At 38.8% G+C, this 19491-nt stretch overlaps 1 protein-coding gene across 1 annotated transcript in view; it reads right to left on the reverse strand.

The window, feature by feature from the left end:
* ARHGAP10 (Rho GTPase activating protein 10) overlaps window positions 1–19491 on the reverse strand; it is a 127740-nt gene that overhangs the window by 20386 nt on the left and 87863 nt on the right. Inside the window, exon 20 of the mRNA XM_072121628.1 lies at window positions 4038–4191. Coding sequence (XP_071977729.1) covers window positions 4038–4191 — 154 coding nt within the window. The remainder of the gene's footprint in view (window positions 1–4037; window positions 4192–19491) is intronic.

Raw genomic sequence — 19491 nt, forward strand, 5'->3', positions numbered from 1 at the left:
CCCCCTGGTAAGCGCCGCGGGGGGAGGGTGTCCGAATCCAGTTAAATGCCCCTAGCACCCCGCGGAGGGTGTCGGCTATAATATATAGCCGACATCCGCAGCTTCTGGCCCCGGCTCCATTCAGGAGCCAGGGCCAGAAGTTTGACGTACTATTACTGCATATTGCGGGAACGCACCTCCCGCCATGCAGTAATAGTACGTCAAATGTCGGGAAGGGGTTAATCTTGCAGCGCTGGGGTCCTGGGTTCAATTCCCAACCAGGTCAACATCTGCAAAAAGTTGTATGTTCTCACCGTGTTTGCATGGGTTTTTTCTGTGTTCTCTGGTTTACTCCCACACTCTAAAACAGTGGTGGCGAACCTATGGCACGGGTGCCAGAGGTGGCACTCGGAGCCCTTTCTGTGGGCACCCAGGCCATTAACCCAGCACAGAGTTTGCCAGACAGGACTCAGGGCTTCCTCCTGCGGTCCAATACAGCCCAGGATGTGCCATGCTCAGTGTCATTTTAAAGCAACATCCTTGGCTGCCAGGGCTACAGGAGGAACAAGAAAGTGTGGACAGAGATTATTGTTGGAGCACCTGCTCTGGGAACCCAGATTGTTCCTCTTCAGGAGACCCTGAATCCAAGTTCTCCATCATCTTTCTATTATATTGGTGAACTCAGGTCACCAATACGATTGAAACCTATGATACAGCTGGGATCAATAAGTTACTGCTTACATTGTCATGTTGGCACTTTGCAACATATAAGTGGCTTTTTGTTGTACTTTGGGCACTCTATCTCCAAAAGGTTTGCCACTGCTCTAAAACATACTGGTAGGTTGATTAGATTGGGAGCCCCATGGGGACAGGGACTGAATTGGCAAACTCTGTGAGCCCTATATAATAAAGAATTATTATTATTATTCTCTATACAACAGAAATAATGCTTTATTCTTTGCAGGATGGGTTGTACAAAGAAAATCCAAAACTATTGATGCCAAAGTTATACGGCACAAAAGCTGGACAGTAGGAGGTCTCACTGATCCCAAAACCTTCTGGACCCATGTGACCCATTTGCAGAGGAGAAATGACTGTGTATGTGCAGATATTGCATTCTATGGAAGGTGAAGTGGCGAGTGAGCAGGGAACAGCTCATCTTCTCAGAAGGTGGATTGTGCAGTAACAAAATAAACCATTAATAGGCTCCGTCTCTTCTAAAGGTTATTCCTAAATACTAATAAGCACTCAGATTTTATTCTGCTGCAGGAAATGGAATTCTTATGTTTGGATACAAATGAGATGAACAGTTTTGTACATTATACATAAAAAAAGAACTGCGCTCTCTCAGTATGTTAATATAGTGTAGGTTTAAAAGAAAGGCAATGACTTTCTAGACCACAATTTTTCGATCATTCTCAAACGCTATAACCCACATATTGTTTTTATGTCGGCTTCAATGTTTAAGTATAGAAATTGTGGACTGATGCAAAGAATTTTTAAATAAAACTGCAGCCTATTGAGAGTGAATTTTACATACAGGAGTCTTACTACTGCATCTTCAGATTTACTGTAGTATAAAAGTATTGTCATTTAAGAGAAATGCATTTGAATATAAAAAGGACAGGTTTTTCTCAAATTCGAAAATATTTTTCCTCAAGAAGTATTCACATGGAAAACAATCCCATATATCGGGGCTTGGGGACTACATGAGATACAGTATTACCAGTGGCTTCCATCACACCTAGAAAGAGGAGATGCCTTCGGTCCAACTGGATCCAGTAGCTAGGATTCTCCTAGTACTACGATTGTATCAGTTTTCAGAGACATTTACTAATTGTTTGCTTCAAGCACGTAGCATGAGCTTCTCCAGAACATTGTGCTTCAAAACTGAGCCACAATTTTGATGTAAACTTATTTTGTACAAACCAGGCCAACCAATAGGCATGGTTCATTTTTAAACAGGCAATCTATGCGAGAGGCTTATTATACCACCTTTTACATCAGGTTTATTACACAGAGCCCAAGTTTACTCTGTTTAAAAGAAAATATTGGCCAGTAAGTCAAGTATTGCTCTTCCCAAGGTTAAAGGGGTTGTCCACTTTCAGCAAATATTTTATATGGTTTGTGTAAGGAAAAGTTATACAATTTACCAATACACTTTCTGTATCAATTCCTCACGGTTTTCTAGATCTCTGCTCGTTGTCCTGCTATAGAAAGCTTCTATGCATACTTCCAGTGGATATAATCTGTCCATGTAATGTGATGGACATGCAGGTGCACAAGCAGTCATTATGACACAGAGTAATAGGACTGTGATAATAATGGCTTGTGCACCAGCAACTCCATCACATCACATGGATAGATTTCCATCTACTGTTAGTAAAATATAGAACTGTGGGGAATTGATACAAAAAGTATATTAGAAAATTGTATAACCTTTCCTCACACAAACCATATCAAATATTTGCTGAAAGTGGGCAACCGCTTTAAACTTAATCCCTTTAGAACGTGGCCAGTTTGTAGCTTAAGGCTCAGCCCATTTTTTGTATTCTGACTTGCGTCACTTTATATGGTTATAACTTTTGAACACTTGCGTATCAAAAAGATTTTAAGACTGTTTTTTCGTCACTTGTTGTACCTCTTTTTAGTGGCAAATTTTGGCAGATTTTTTGCGTAATGAGATACTTTTTTCAGTGGTACTATTTTGGGGTGGTTATGCCTTAATGCTAAAACTTTTTTTTGTAGGGGGTGGGGTTGTAGAAAAAAAAAAAATCCAAACGCTGTAATTGATTTTTTTTTGGGTGTTCACCGTGTACCCAAAGTAAGAGGTGTCGAACATATGGCACATGTGTCAGAGAGGGCACGCAGAGCCCTCTCTGCAGGCACATTTACCATCTCCCCTGCCTTATCAAAGGTTATCATTGGAGCTCTGGCCAAGCAGGAAATAGTGTTGCACGCTGAAAACTCCAATGATCCTGTCCCATTGGTGTCTGAAGCTAACCGGGCTCTGTTCTCACTAATTATGCCTTTGTGAGAGAGTAGCATCCGATCAGTGTCCGCCCCTCCTTCTCTTCAAACTGGGTAACAGTGGAAACAGAATGAGGGGAGAGGCAGCTCACAGAATGGAGCCTGCAGCATCAGAGCACAAAGATAAGAGGTCAGGAGCTGCTCACCAAGAGAGCGGAGCATACTTACAGAGGTCCTGTCAGGTGGCTTTTGGACACTAAACCAACTATAAATACTTGTGGTTAAGTGTCCCAAATTGCCCCATATGACAGCTGTCTGTGGCCACATATATACCTGCCTCTGCCCACAGCTCCCATCACCTGAAGTCAGGACAACCCCACACCAAGCACCGTAATTGCATTGTTCCCAGGGTGTTATGCTGCTTCACTGGCAGCAACGTGCAAATGATGAGCACTGCGCACAGAGGCACGTATATATGTGGCCACAGCAGCTGTCATATGCATGTTCCTAAATGCACCTGTGCCCCCAACCTTCACGGCAAAACAACCAATCTGCCCTACAGACCCCCTGCCAAATTGGATTCCCCAACCTTCACTAAGTCCCTTTTTGTATTTACTGCATATGAGTTAGGCGTTTAACCCTGAAATGGAAAATAGCGCCACTTTTTTCGCCATTTGGCAAAATATAAAAAATGTAAGAAAAAGTAATCAAAAGACTGCACTCTCCTCAAAATGGTAGCATTGAAGACATTATCTTATCTGAAAAAAATGACACCACCCGCAGCTCAATACACTTAAAGGATGAAAAAGTTAACGGCAAAACAATTTGCACCAGAAGATGGCAAGATGATTTTTTTGTACCGGTGTTTTTCAATTTTTGTAAATATATGAAAACATTATTAAACCTGTATACATTTAATAACCATGTGAACGCACCGACCCAATATAAGAGACATGTCATTTAGGGCGCACAGTGAAAGCCATAAAATCCAAGCCTCTACAGAGGAAGAAGAAGCTACTGTGCCTGCCTGGAAGTTTTGATACAACAAAGATACAAGACATGGATATATATATTAAAAAAAATCTTACTCAGAGGCAACCCACTCCAAAACTTCTGTGGCATCTCCTATAAGATGATTTTTCTCATAGGAAGGATTTGTGCACATAGCCAGAGGAGTAAGAGAAGGTGAAAGTGAATCCATGCTACCAGTAGGCGTATCTTCTTTTGCAGAGTTGTTGTTATCTATGGAAGAATAAAAACAAAAATAATTTAAAAGACATAACAAAAATGTCATATTAAAACACAGAAAAAAAACACCGAATTAAAACTAAAAGGGAAAATATAGCTTTACAACAAAAACACTTTAATAATGGAAATATAATTTATTGCAACATTCAACTTTACATGCAACATTATTTACCTCAATACATAACTTCACAACTGAAACTGAAAACTGAATGATGAAGTTCACCTGGAACTTTACCCCGGCACGCAATTTACTATCCAGAACTACCAATTGGGATTATAAATGTGGACAGAAAACAGACATTTAATAGAGAATAGTAACAGCATAATCTAAAGTAAGGGAAATATTAACACAGGCTGCTGAGCCAATATACAGGCAGTCCCCGGGTTACATACAAGATAGGGACTGTAGGTTTGTTCTTAAGTTGAATTTGTATGTAAGTCGAAACTGTATATTTTATCATTGTAGTTCCCGACAATTTTTTTTTTTTGCCCCAGTGACAATTGGAGTTTAAAATTTTTTTGCTGTAATAGGACCAAGAATTATCAATAAAGCTTCATTGCAGACAATTTTAAGCTGATTATTGCAGTCTGGGACTATTTTAAAGCATCCAGAGAGCTTCACCAGAGGTCACAGTGGGCAGAGGGGTCCGTCTGTAACTATGGGTTGTCTGTAAGTCGGGTGTCCTTAAGTAGGGGACCGCCTGTATTGGCTAAAAATAGCACAAACAAAGTCATTCCATCTGCTATAGTAACGTGTAAAGGAATGTGTCGGTCTATCAGTTAAAACATCGGCCATTTCACTATTAAATTATTTCTGTTATATGTTTAAAAAAAAAAAACAACTATGTAAGCCATAATGCAGGCGAATTTAGCTTTAATCCACATGCGAAAAAAGGTAAAGAACTCAATAATATTCTAAAAAAATATACATAAAAGATCTCAGTAAGAGAGTATCCGAATAACTGTTAAAGTAGAAAGTTATTCCATAAGGCTTCAGCACTATAAGATTTCTAAATAATAAGGGCAGCCAAAAAAAATTCAGAATGAGGTCAGCTAGTGAAAACAATTCATTTTCTGCAACAGAGGGGGAAAAAAAGTCCATTTGTGCCAGGGCTTCATTAATCATAGTGAAAACTTCCAAATGATACAGGAATGAAAGTAGAACATTTTCCAAATAAAAAGTAGAAGCCTGCTAAATTACAGGTGCTCGAAAACTGGGCAAAAAAACTACAGATCCAAATGCTCAGGATATATAAAGGTACTAAAGGTATACTAGAAGTACTGTAGAGGACCTGACACAAAGATGGGCTCCTCACCCCAAGGGCAAGCCTTTCAATACGTTGTTCGCAATGCAGTCTTGTGATTGATAAAGGGGTTGTCCAGGATCTGACTTTTTTTTTTTTTTTTTTTGGATGGGCCCTTCAGTCTGTAGCGTGTGTGGCGTTGTCACAACCTTAACGCTGGACCTCTGTATACCAACAGAGGCTGGGGTGATGGATGGAGCCACAATTGACTAGGGGTGATGTAAGTATAAGGACCGTGTTAAGAATAAGTTGTTTGTTAAAAGTTGGTTCTTTTAAAAGAAAATGGTAACTAATGGGCAAAGCAAAAAGATCAAGAGTTTAATAGCAGTTTTAACAATGCAAAATGGCTCACAATAAAGGGCAGCTGTTAAAATTGAACCGGTCATCAAGAACAGGCATAAGACACCTTATTTGTTGAAAAGTGCAGAGGTCCCAGCTGAAATCTGCCTTCTCCCATCAGTAACCCTGTTAACCCTTTACCAGAAGGTATTCCTAGTGTGAGGGGTAAAATTCTGGTGACAGGTCTTCTTTAAACCCTATGGCACATTGTCGTTCAGGTTGTATGGAGATGCCTCAGGAGAAAAAACAAAACATATTGCATTTTCTCATATTGGAAAACACAATATATTGGATATGTTTTCACTGAACTGCTCCACAGCCCCTCCCCTCTTTATGAGTAAAAGCTGTAGTAGGTTTTCAGTTGAATACTACAGCAGTCACTAGAGCAGAGAAGAGTAGATGAATGCAAAATTCTCACAGCAGTTTGAGGAGACTCCAGTGCTCAAAGTCCAACTGGATCCGGGAATATAAATCCATTTTTATCACACACACAAAGTTATGGTTTCACAGATGCTACATACCATGGTCTGTACTTTTTATAGCATCCCACAGAGCAACTCAAGTCATGCAACTTTTGAAATTTAAAAATAGGAAAAAAGCTGAATAATTCCCATTTTCTTGAGTGCGAGATTGGTACTTGGGATCGAACGGTTTACAGCCACCTCCCATCTCACCAGTGTTGTGTAAATAGAAACTTTTCATGAGATTCCGCCGACTTCTCTATAGTTCTGGATTTTCTTGTCTGACATTCTCTACCCTCTAATGACAGCTGTGATGCTGTTGTGTATAAATTACTTACTGTATGCCCTAATTAATCAAGTCAGGGATCTGACTAGTAGCGTCTATAAATGAGAGCAAATTGTGAGTGTTTAGATAAATCCCCTCTGTGATGATTTGAAGCCCTGGGAGCTATGAATGAACTGGCAGTCACTGGGAGTGACAGCTTCTGGAGCATTCAGCCAAGTACATTCCATTTGGGATATAAAACCTTTACAACTTGGAAAACTATTGCAGAACCTTGTCAAGAAGCTGTACTCTGTATTAGAAATTAACTAGATGTTTTGTATTAAACGGCAATGTCCGGACTACAAACACTGTGTGGTCATTAATAGATGTAGGTCAGAGACTACCTTTTAGCAATACTCAGTTTTATTGAAACACTTCCTGCACAGGGCTCTCCAGAGACTTCATGTGGATGATGATTTACTTTTTCTTGTTTCTTTCACTTGTAAATATAGTTCCAGTGCCAGAAATCTAATACCTGGCTGACATAATTCCATAAGAACAGCTGGGGAAAAATATGTTCAATCCAATCATATTTCACATAGAGCTGCCAGGTGGAAAAATACCATGAAAAAAGCTCTGCTCTCTTACATCCCAAAAGAAGTATTTCAGCAGAATCTATGGCAGGCTGCAAGAGACAGAAACACTGCCTCAAAGTCGGAATTAATTGATCAATTATTCAGTTTTAGGACTTAGTTTCTTTGTTTGTTTTTTTTATTTCAAGAGAAAATATTGTCAATACATTACGAATATGTAATATTTTATTGTAAACTCGCTTTATACACTGCACTGCGAGAGGAGGCAGTCTACATTTTCCCATAGTGTAACAGAATGTAATAAGAAGATACTTACTGAAGGCTGAAGGATCTTATAATAGGATGTACATCAGTAAACTGCTAAACTCAAGGTTAATTGATAATACTGTATATATGATACCGCTGAACCCCTCCAACATACCCTTCTGATGTGTCCAAAGACTGATGAAACCAAATAATATTATCTAGAGACAATTGGCTCAACTTAATGTTTAACTTTAATCTGGAAATTTGTCCCAGTTTTTTTTATTTTGGGAGGGGGGCTTATTAGATTTCCTATAACCACCTGTAGGATAAATCAATGATCAAAATCAAGCATGGATAAACCAGGGACACTTACTCATAGGGCCAATCACTTGGACTATGATAATCTCCTTATATTTGTTATCCATGGCCTCCTTCCTTCTAAAATCAACTTTTTAACTTACGCTATCAGCCAGAAGTGCTACCCTAGCCCTCCATTCTGTAGTTACACATGTTGTTACACTCCTCCTCAATGATGGAGCAGTGGAGAGGATGGGATGATGGGATGTGCTCCTACATGCTGGAAGTGTCCCTGTTTATCATGCTCGATTCTGATAATAGATTTCCTTTAAAAGGACATCTACAATCAGGATTATGTATTATAAACCAAGCACACTTACATGCTGCTGTGTGCTCCCTTTGTAAGGATCCACTGTTCTTTAAGCTTTTTATGCCTTTGTTTTTATGAAAAAAGGCTTCAAAATTAGCCTGATGGGCTTCACGCTCCATAGAAGTTAATGGAGCCGGGGGCCCCTCAGGCTCATTTGCATAGTTTTAAAATCATATTTCAATAAAAATCAAAGGCATAAGAGAAGAGCAGATCCTAATAAAAGGCGGCACACACCAGCATGTTAGTGTATTTGTTTTATAATCCATGATCCAGATGGTAGATTTCATTTAAATCTGAGTGTTTTTCAACTTTCTAAAAGAAAGTCTAAATTTATTTTCTATGCAAAAAAAAAAAAAAATCCATTAAAGCACCCAAAAAAAGTTGCAAAAAGAAGAAATGAATGCGATATATCCCACCAATATTGATAATCGAGCTAATTTCTCCCTACTATTAAGGCTAGGGAACCATGGTGTGAAGTTTAATCACGCACCAATGATTATAGAAAAGACTGCCCAAGCCACAAACAGGGTCGGAATAGGACCCGATTTTATTTAAGGCAAAGACAGCTGTTACAGCACACACTGAAATATATGGGACTGTGTGCTAGCCATTGAAACAATGGAACAAGTTCTAGCCATGGTCTTTGTATCACAATATTCTAAAATAGAAGTGATATATTAAAGATTGCCATGTCTGCATTACCCACTTCAATAATCCAGCTCTAATGGCACGCTCGCTGTCAGACTTATATGAGAAAACAAACCACTGAAAACATTTTAAGTGGGTAATGCAAATATGGCAATCTGTAATATTGCCATATTACAGATTGGCGGACTAATACATTACATATTATATATATTAATCCAGGAAATAGGCAGCTCTCCGAAGTAAGTAGCAAGAGGTGAATCTTTGATTCCATCAGTGCAACGTTTCGGTGTAGCCACACACCTTTGTCAAGCATCTTGACTACTTACTTCGGAGAGCTGCCTATTTCCTGGATTTATATATATATATGGAAAATGGAATATATATTATATATTAGTCTGCCAATTATAAATATATAATATATCATTTAGTCTTAGGGGGACATTACATGCTGGATAGTGTGGATCTCCAGAGACTAAAATATGTTTTCTGTTAGAAATCACCAGAGCAGTCTATAGACAGACAATGTACAATTGTACAATGGTTTATAGCTTGCGGACTAGTTGGCATACAATGCCGGCGCTAAGTATTACTGCAGCTACTGGAAAAGATTCAGTTAACAACAATAAGCATGGAAACCGCTCTTGATGCAATACCATTATATTTTATGTAGAGGTACACGATTTGCCTCAGATAACATTGGAAATAATAAAGAAGTAGAGAGCAATTGCCATGATTATGAATATCAAGCTTATAAATCAGGCAAACAGTGTTGTGTGCGACCTTTCTACAAGTACTACATGCTCCTATGACAACTCCAGGCCGGTTATTACATTAGTTTAGGCCTTGGGGATAACAGAAATGAGATCATGTACTGTAAAATGGAAAAGCAAATGAAAAGTGTGATTAAAGGATAATTTCTCCCGATGGGAAGTAACATACAGGATCGCTGTGTAGTAGTATGAGCATTAGTCACACAGCGCCCTGTCTACATGTAAGGACTAAGCGGATGATGGGATCAGCTCATTTAGGCAAAGGACAAATCGCTTGTTTGTACAATAAAAACCTTCTCTGGCGACTGCACATTTACAGGAAAATATACAACCAGTAGAGGACACAAGTTTACAACGAGCTGAATAATGAATCATTTCACAAAATCCATTTATTAGTAGTAAAAACAAATGTACTGGGTCTTATGTTGTCTGCTTTCTTGAACTACTTTATTTTTGGTCTCGTAGAGATGTTTTCTTCTCAACTGAGTAAAAAAAAAAAGTCTCAAAAAGTAGCGCATGAAACCAGACAACGTGGTGATAAATTCCCCAAAATGTGTAATGTACCCATTGCATTCTTCCCAAACGTTCCTAGTCCTTTCATCTTAAATTTCTTTTTACCTTTTTGTATCTAATAAGATGGCCGCCCTGCGCTTCCAGAGAACTTAAAGTCCCATCATCTTCCTCTTCAAAGCTGCATGCACATGTCCAGCAATAGGCTGTGTGCTGCAAACAACGTATGTGCACGACTACAATCGTGCAAGTCTATATTCTCCCCTGTGTCCTTCATGTGCGGGTGGGCACCCAGTAGATGCAGTAGAAGTGGCTCCGCAGAACAGAGAAGTTTGCCCGCATGCGCAACAGAACAACGGCAGGACTACAAGTCGTTACCGGGGGAATGGGGGGAATAAACAAATGAAGGTATGGTGATATAAAGGATTTTAATAACTAGAAAAAAGATTATAAGGGGCAAAGTTTATTACCGGACAACCCCTTTAAGCCCTTGACCTCATCTAAAGGCTCTAAACTTATACATACTACTTATTATAACATATATAAAAGTGCCCATCACAAGCCAGCCATGTGCTCTTAAAGAGATTTCATCACCAGATTTTACCTCATGAAAAAACTACCCCCAGCCCCCCCCCCTCCTGACGTAGGTTAGGATATATCCTTTCTAGAATTCACTTTTTTTTTTTTTTTTTTAAGTGAAATCTCACTCATTAGACATTAAAAAAAATCTCCTCTATGGTCCTGTGAAAATAAGCAGTAATAATAAATAAAATTTTACCCGATACGAGTCGAATTTAGTACCTTAAAACATGCTGGTCTAACAGTCAAAATACGACCGAACCAGAGATGCAGGCAGTTATTACACCAATGAGTCTTGCATACATTATTTGTCATATGTCCGGTTCCTGTATGACAGTACTTTGTGTTTTTTACACATCCCAAAGCATTTTCAATGTAATAAATAAGTGAAATGTAAATGTGTGTAATTTCAGTAGTCACACAAATATCTCTCTCTCGATAATATTCATCTATTGTCTGCTTAGTCTTAAGAGTAAGTCGGTAAAGAGAGATCAAAACAGACATTTTTGAGCAGATAACAGTAAGATAACCGTAACAGTATTATTCGTCATACCGGAGCTTTTCTCCCATCTATCAGTACTAAAACCTGCCGGAATACGGCTCTGAAACTGCTGGAAATCTGTTAAAACACTTGTGGTCAGCGGATACAGCTTTTCTCTCTCTCCTACCGACAGAGATCGCATTAACGCCTCACCACACATGATGAGGCGCCATTACCCCCCAAAACAATTGCCATCTGTAAAGTTACACATGAAAATTATTCCCTGTAGCGCGCAGGCTGAGCAGTCCGGCACGAGCTGCAAAAGAGGGAAATGTCAGTAGCACGATCGCAGCGCGCGCTGGACCACTCAGCAGGATGCAGCGATCTGTGGGAGCTATGTGAGCGCCGGCCCCAGGGGAGACATGTGGGCCACAAAGCTGCTGCTCCTCGTCATGCTCCAGCTCTCACTGCCCGCAGCAGCCAGCGTGTGGGTGTGAAACGTGGTTATATATATATAACCAAAATTTTCATACTCCTCCTCGGCTAAAAAATACTCCTCAAAAATACTAAGAGGAGTATTTTTACCCTTCTGGAAAAATATTTGTGCGACCTCTGCCTACCGAGATCCTCCTCCGTCCATTAAGTTATGAAGTGCAGTCTGTCTACTGATGGGAGCATTGAGCTGAGCAGTTTAGCAAGCAGGAGACAGTCAGTGATATATTAAATATCTCTTTGAAAGTTTCTTAATGTCATGCTTTAAAGTTAGTGCTTTCTAAAGATGAAGGTTTAAAGGCTTGAAGCACTACTACTTATCCGGAATAATTTAGTTGTTATACACTGAACTGCCTGATTGATTGTATGAACGTTAAAAGGTATTATATATCCTATAGCATTATTATACATAGCTTGTAAGAACTTAGAAACCGTAACATTCAGAGAAACATTTCCTGAGTAAAGGATATTGTTCCCCACACGTCTGTACGAGAGGGGCGAGAGAGTATTGCCAGTGAACAATCATCTAGCAGCATCCTTGAAACATGTGCACAAAGAATGTCTCCTATATAGAACTTGATTCTGTTAAAGGTGCAGTCCTTCTAACATCTCAGGGTCATAAACAAACCCCTTCAATGTTTCTTACTTGAATAGAAGTTGAAGTTCTAGTTATAACACAAACGCCGTGAACGCAAAGAAAGATCAACCCGAGAAACAGCCTTGTCCCTTCGTCATAACTTATGAATCACTTTCTTTGACCTTATATACAGTATATTATTTGTCTGCCAGGAGACAGAAATACTGTATAATTAAGCAAGGACAAGAAATTGTATTTCACTATTCACATTTTAATACATTTTGTTCATTTTTTTTAATATCTATTTTTTTGGTTCTTACGTCTTCCATTTATTACAACCTGTGTCACTCATTTCATGTTCCTATTCCTTACAGACTCAAACACATCTAAGCCTCTTCTTGAGTTATATTTTGTTCTGCTCATACATAGCAAGATGATGAATATTATAAGTGTATTGTAGTAATTTAAGAGCGACACTATGAAGCCAACACCCACACCGTGCTACTGATCAACACGATGACACCGCTATTACAGAGCTGTCCCACCTTTCTGTATACTTGTGATTTGTAGCCTATGGTCCTGCTTCTGCCTATCCATGTAATGAAATATACTACTGAGGGCGATTCATGTAATGACATATGTGAACAAGCACACCAAATTCTAATCTCCAGAATTTTTCTTTATTAACACAAGCCCTGGACACAAACCATACTACACAAACAACAGTTGAAAAAAAATAAAAATAAAAGTAACTGTTAGTATTTAGCGAGACATAGAGATTTTTTTTATTGCAAAACTTGAGCAATGTTTACGGAATGTTTTCTAAAATGTTTTTTGGTTCAATTCCATAATCCCAATGTTTCAGAATAGAAACATTGATAAAGGACCTCTCACAACCTTCAACAATTTATTAAGAGTGGGGTCTTAAACTAGGATTCTAGAATTTTAGAACCTTCATTCCTAGAACGGAAACATTTTTATTCTTTCATCAAAAGAAGTGTAAGTGGGTTTGAGCCCTAATAAAAGTTCAAGTAAGGTTCCATATTTTACTATTATTTTACTTTGTACTACTTATAGTGACATCATGCTTCTATTCGGTAATGTCAGTGCAAATTGTAAATTAGTTTTTTTTTTGTATATTTTATATATGACTATGATTTGGCTGTATTTCTTTTATGTTTCTTCTTAAAATTCAAAAAAATTCACGGAAACCTCCCATCAGGGATCTCTCTAGTAAGGTAGATCCCATGGTAGGTTCCTGTCATGAAATTAATTCTCATCAGTTTTTTAATTAATCATTTAATTAAGTGTAACTCCTTAAAAATATAATGTTTATGTAAATTAGCGCAAGAGGCTACTGTGGAGTGGAGTAGCTGCAATGTGAAGCGGGAGTACGGGCTACAGCAGACCCAGCATCGGAGACTATGCTGCATCGCTGTAATTGCACATGGTTAGAACTCCAGCTTCTCAGACGAGCACGTGCTAAAGAGGATCTGGTAGGTGGTGTCGATACACAGGATACTGGGGTGTATAGTAGCCTGTACTCCCGATCCACAGCATGGCTACTCCATGCCCCAGTAGCCTCCTGCACTAATTTACATAAAGAATACATTTTTAAGGAGTAACACAGGAGTAACACTATTAAGTGGTTAATTTAAAAAACGATAGAGATTAATAATATGGCAGAAACCTACCATGGGATCTACCTTACTGGGTAAATAAACGGATTAACCAAAGGATTTCCATGACCAATGGGGCCTAATGAACACCTTCACATGGACTCAATGGGGCAGATTTATCAAGTGCCTGAAAATCTGAATATTTCTAGTTTCCCATGGCAACCAATCACAGCTCACCTTTAAAATATTCATGAGCACTGGTAAAATGAAAGCTGAGCTGTGATTGGTTGCCATGGGCAACTAGAAATATTCTGACTTTCAGACAGCTTGATAAATCTGCCCCAATGGACTTGCATGATGTGACCCCTAATGATGAGAACACTTACTTACCATGGTCACGTACAGTATAAGACATCTAAGGTGTATAATTGCTAGACTGGTGCAGGAGCTCAGCTGTTAAAGCTCGCTCATACCAAAAGTACAACTAGACGTTTTATAAAAGAAAAAACAACACAAGTTGAAGAAACTATACGATACTGTATGAGGCAAAACAATTTGCCCTAAGTCTAGAAAAATCTAGATCAATCACCTACATAAAAAAAATAACAAGAATAAATAAAGGCAATACAAATAAATTGGAGTAAAAGCAAATTGCTCCAAATCTGTTGCTCCTGCTCTACAGTAGAGAAATCCACGTCGATAACATCACACAGCTGAGCACAATACTAATATAGATCACAGTTAAACAGAAAATATGTCTCTAATGTACAGTACTTTCATGCACTCGGCATTGTATTTCACTCCATCAAAGCAATTCACTAAAACGTTTTTGCAAAAAATAAAAAAAGTTGTTCTCTATTTCCTTGTAATCACAACTGGCAGGGAAAACATCACATCACATCAGTGTCTCCCAAAACCATAACACATACAGTATGATCAAAAGTATTTAAAGATTATTGGAAATCTCCCCTCCTCTTTCTGGAACCAGGTCTTTGAAGCTACATCTGAACTCACGGGGCAACTGACTCCCAATACTCCTGAGGTATCCTTACTTTCAATACTCCCAGGGGCTATAGGTAAACAGAAACGTAATCTCCCGAGATTCTCTCTTATTGCAGCTCGGTCCGAGGCTTATATCATATAGCCAAGTCCACAGGAAACTTTTCCTTCCCTTCTTTTTTCTCTTTCCTCTACCCCCTTGCCTCCTTGTTCCCTTCCCATCTGTGTCGTACTTCCTCCCCTGTAGATTGTATGATTGTGCTTGTTTGTTTGTCTATAGGTCTACTCTCCCCATGGCTCTCCAGCAACTATAGTTATACATACCCGGCAGGCTCTTGGTGCCCTACTGATCATAAGGCATGGCCAAGAGGTACCTTCCCAGTGGACATTTTACGGTCAATCTTGCTCCATGCACGAGGGGGGCATGGGAGCTCCGTCCTCGCATCAACTCTAAACTTCGCCACCGAGTCATATCAAGGATGATATGATCCTCACAGGACTTTGCGCTTCACAAGTACGATAGACTTGGAAGCCTCACTGACAACACACCTCTACTACCAGACTAAAAAGGCCATGGAGATATGTACTTTTATTTGCTTCTGTATCTTCTATAAAGTATATGTTGCTTGATTTTTTGATGTTTACAGTTTATACTTGAAATTTAATAAAAATTATTGAATATAAAGAATCATTGATACCTAAACACAAATGTTGTCGCAGGTTCTCAAGTATCTTCTTAGGATCCTTTCAACATTAAGCACATAAAAAGAAAAACGGACAAGAACTTAACACAGCTCTTATTGGAATTACTATTAGTAATGTTTGTATTTTTAAAGAGTGTTTTAATGTATTTATTAACTTTGTGTGTATATTCCCTTCTATGAAAGGTGGCTAGTGAGATTTGAATTTTTATTCTCCTTTTTTCACTACTATTTCAGGTTCTCTAGATTGTCTGAATCCTAGAGGATCAGATTGTTCATGCACTATATTGTAATACTACTGTAATTCAGATCTTCTATTATAAAATGGCAAATGAAGCTTTCATGGAAAACGACTAGTGCTCCAAGAAGACACCATCAATGTTTGGTCAAACTTTGTTACTATTGCAGGAGTTTGCTGTATAATACAGCAAACACATGTCCTATATGGAGACTGCTCATCCAATCATTAAAAACATTTTGACGTATATTTACATTGACTACTAGGAAGAGATGAACAATAGCCGTCATGTATCATGGCGAGTTGGCCGTCTCCTCACATACTGTTGAAAGCCCTTTCCCAGATTATATATATGCTCTGTCTTTACAGGTTGGAAACACATTGACATAAAGTAAAAAAAAAAGACAAAGGGTTTCTGAAGATGTAGGGTTTTCATAGTACACCATATGGATTGACCCGAGATCATGGAGCTGTTATATTGGGGATGTTGGTAGCCATCATTCTGAGTATGTATTTTCTGACAGTCTATGACCATGTGGCCTAATGGGACTGGTTTCTCCTACCAGTCTTCGATAACATTGTATGTCTATGCATGAGAACTATAATCAAAACAAAAATAGTGAAGGAGTTAACATGGGCCAACACAAAAAGTAATGATTTGGTTGTTCCTTTAGCTGCATTTTATCATTGCTGCTATATGACGATAGACCAATCATTTATTTGTAACTAGAACACTGTTCTGTTTGCATTGGACAATGTTCAGCAGAAAACTAAAAATTTTAGGTGCCTCAGAACACCTACTATATGGTCTCCAGAACAAGGGCTTGAGGTACTGAGTATCATGCATGGTACAGTAGAGTGTTTGGAACTGTTAGGGATACTCCATTCTTGCAATACATTATGGATTTCCTTAGAGAAACAACCATCAGCATTTCTCACCTATATCGGCCATCACTGTTCTGGTGTACCCACATATTGTCAGGTTATGTGAAATTACATTTGAAATCTAATATACTTGTGTGATGGCTTATATTCAAGTCTTTTACTGTACCTTTCCCAGTAGTGATTAACAGATTAATAAAAAGTAGCAAAATTAAATCTAGACTCTCAAAAGCCAAATTAGTTTTGCTGTCATCCCTTGTGTAAATGACATATGCGCATTTTCTTATTACTTTTCAGTCTATCTAGAATTGCTCTGATATGTCATATGAGCTTTCACAAGTAACGTGCAGAAAGGAACAAAGAAGCACAAAGCTACATTTACAGTAAAGGCTACGTGAATATTTCAAGAGCTGCATTTACAGAAAACAACAAGCTATAGGCGTAAAGTTTGCTGACTTTGCTAAACTGTGTAGACTTATCCTCCGGATAGGAGGGGCCGTGGATCAACAAGACGCCAGCATTGAACCAGCAAATGTTATGCCTACAGCATTCAGTTTTAAAAATGCATTTCTCGGCTTTATACTATGCATTAATTTAATGTACTCATATAGAAATATGCAGCAAATATGCTCAGATATAATTAAGTTTCTGTTTATATTATGAGGAGAATAAATTTAATACGATAAACTTCATAACAAGAACGTAACTGTTAGTTCAGTGGGAAAAACAGTAAATACTAAGCTGCCGGCCCATTCTCCAAAATATACTCAAAGCTTGTATCAACTTGAGGATATGCCGCAAATACAGGATAGATGGTCCGAAAGCTACATATAGAGTTAATTAAAGTGATAGAAGATATGATGAGTAGCATCTACAAGTAGAGAAGAAGTTGGGTCATATTGTAGAGCATTCCATATGACAAAGATAAAATACCGCAAATCAGCGAAAACGCATAATGTCAAGCACAAAGGTGCAGGGTGCCATGGCTTGGGTTTGTTTTGGAGACACAAGACCTGGGCATCTTGTGATTACTGAATCAACAATGATGTATAATAGGTGTAGAGTCAAACGTGAGGCCATCTATCCAACAAGATTTGGCTGAAACTGGGTTGACCACAATGATCCCAAGCACAGTAGCAAATACACACAAGAACGGCTGAAAGAATCAAAGTATTGCTATGGCCCAGTCAAAGTCCAGACCTCAACCCATGGAAACATTGTGGCGAAACCTTAAAGGGGGTGCCTGACTATTATAAAAATGTACCAGTCGTGCTAGGGAGGGCTTTTTAAAAACATGCACCGTGGTCCATCAGAGCTCTGCTCAGACAACTTCCGGGTGGCTTGGCATGCCTACCTGTCTCCTGTGTCAAGCACTGGTACAGAAAATGGGTGGTGAGCCAGGCCTTCCTGAAAATGTAGACAAACAGGGGCATGGAAGCTCCACGGGAGCAACAGGCGGGTGTCAGCTGTGTTATACAGCCGACATCTGCTATGTATGGAGAGTGCTTGCCCCGTGAGCTCTCTCCATACACCCCTTGCAGCATGTAATAGTACATCCTGGTGTGCAAAGGGGTTAATGGTGCTCTATAAATAAATAAATAACGATAATGACTTAATGTAAGGAGGAGTGATATTGATAATAGGGTGTGAAACTGTATGCAGATGCAAAAAAGAAACTTCTAGATAGTCTAGACATCATGTATGGAGAGGGTAAGCTTAAAGGGGTGTTCCCAAATTATTGTTATTGTTTTTATTGTTTTTCCAATGTACTTTTTGTATCAATTCCTCATGGTTTTCTGGATCTCTGCTTGCTTTCTTTCTATGGAAAGCTTCTATGTTTACTACAGATATCTGTCCATGGTCACACAGGTGCACGGCTCATTAGTAACACAGAGAATAATCAGAGCTGTGCACCTGTGTGACCATGGTCAGATTTTTGTCCTCTAGTAGCAAACATAAAAGGTTTCATAGAATGACAGCAAGCAGAGATCTAGCAAACGGTAAGGGACTGATACAGAAAGTATGTGGGAAAAACTATAAAAACAATAACAATTTGCTGAAATAGGAACACCCCTATCAGCTTACTCTCTCCATACATGATGTCTAGACCATCTCAAATGTATCTTGCACACTTCATATACAGTTTTCTCATAAAAAGAATTACATCAATTTGCTGTAATGGGAACACCCATTTAATGGACATCTTTCACCAGATCAAGGATTGTAAACCAAGCACACAGACATACAGGTGTATGTGGCAGGATCTGCTGTTCTTTGAGTTCCTTATGTCCTTGTTTTTAAGAAAAAAGGGTTTTAAAAATTAGGCAAATGAGCCTGAGGGGCTCCAGGCTCCATTAACTCCTACGGAGCCTGGAGCCCCTCGGGCTCATTTGCATAATTGTTTTCTTAAAAACAAAGGCATAAGAAGCTAAAAGAAGAGCAGATCCTGCCAGAGAACACATCAGTATGTCAGTGTGCTTGGCTTACAATCCTTAAACTGGTGATATATGTCCTTTAAATCAGAAATTAAAAGGAGACTTCTTTTTCTCATAATTGTAGCTCAGTGACATTGGGAAAAGGGTAAAGGATCTATCTGTGAATGTCTGAAGGACAGTCTTTCAAGAACAAATCATTGACGGATGAAAAATCTATGTCCAACAATGAGATAAAAATTTCGTCTTGGTTGGCTTAAGTGATCATAACTTTCTCCAATTCTTGCTTATTTTGCAAAACGATTGCAAAAAAGCCTAGACAAATAAATGGGTGCCCTTTTATAAGTAAATCAAGACAACGGATTCGATTAGGACACCCACAAGCACAATTTTTTACAATTACAGTACAAACTACTCGGCTTATATATCAGTCATACACCAACTCAAATATTTAACTTGGTTGCACTCTCGCTAGCCGTATAAAGTTTTTT

Source organism: Engystomops pustulosus, chromosome 1 (assembly GCF_040894005.1).
Source record: "Engystomops pustulosus chromosome 1, aEngPut4.maternal, whole genome shotgun sequence".
NCBI classification, from domain to species: Eukaryota; Metazoa; Chordata; class Amphibia; order Anura; family Leptodactylidae; genus Engystomops; species Engystomops pustulosus.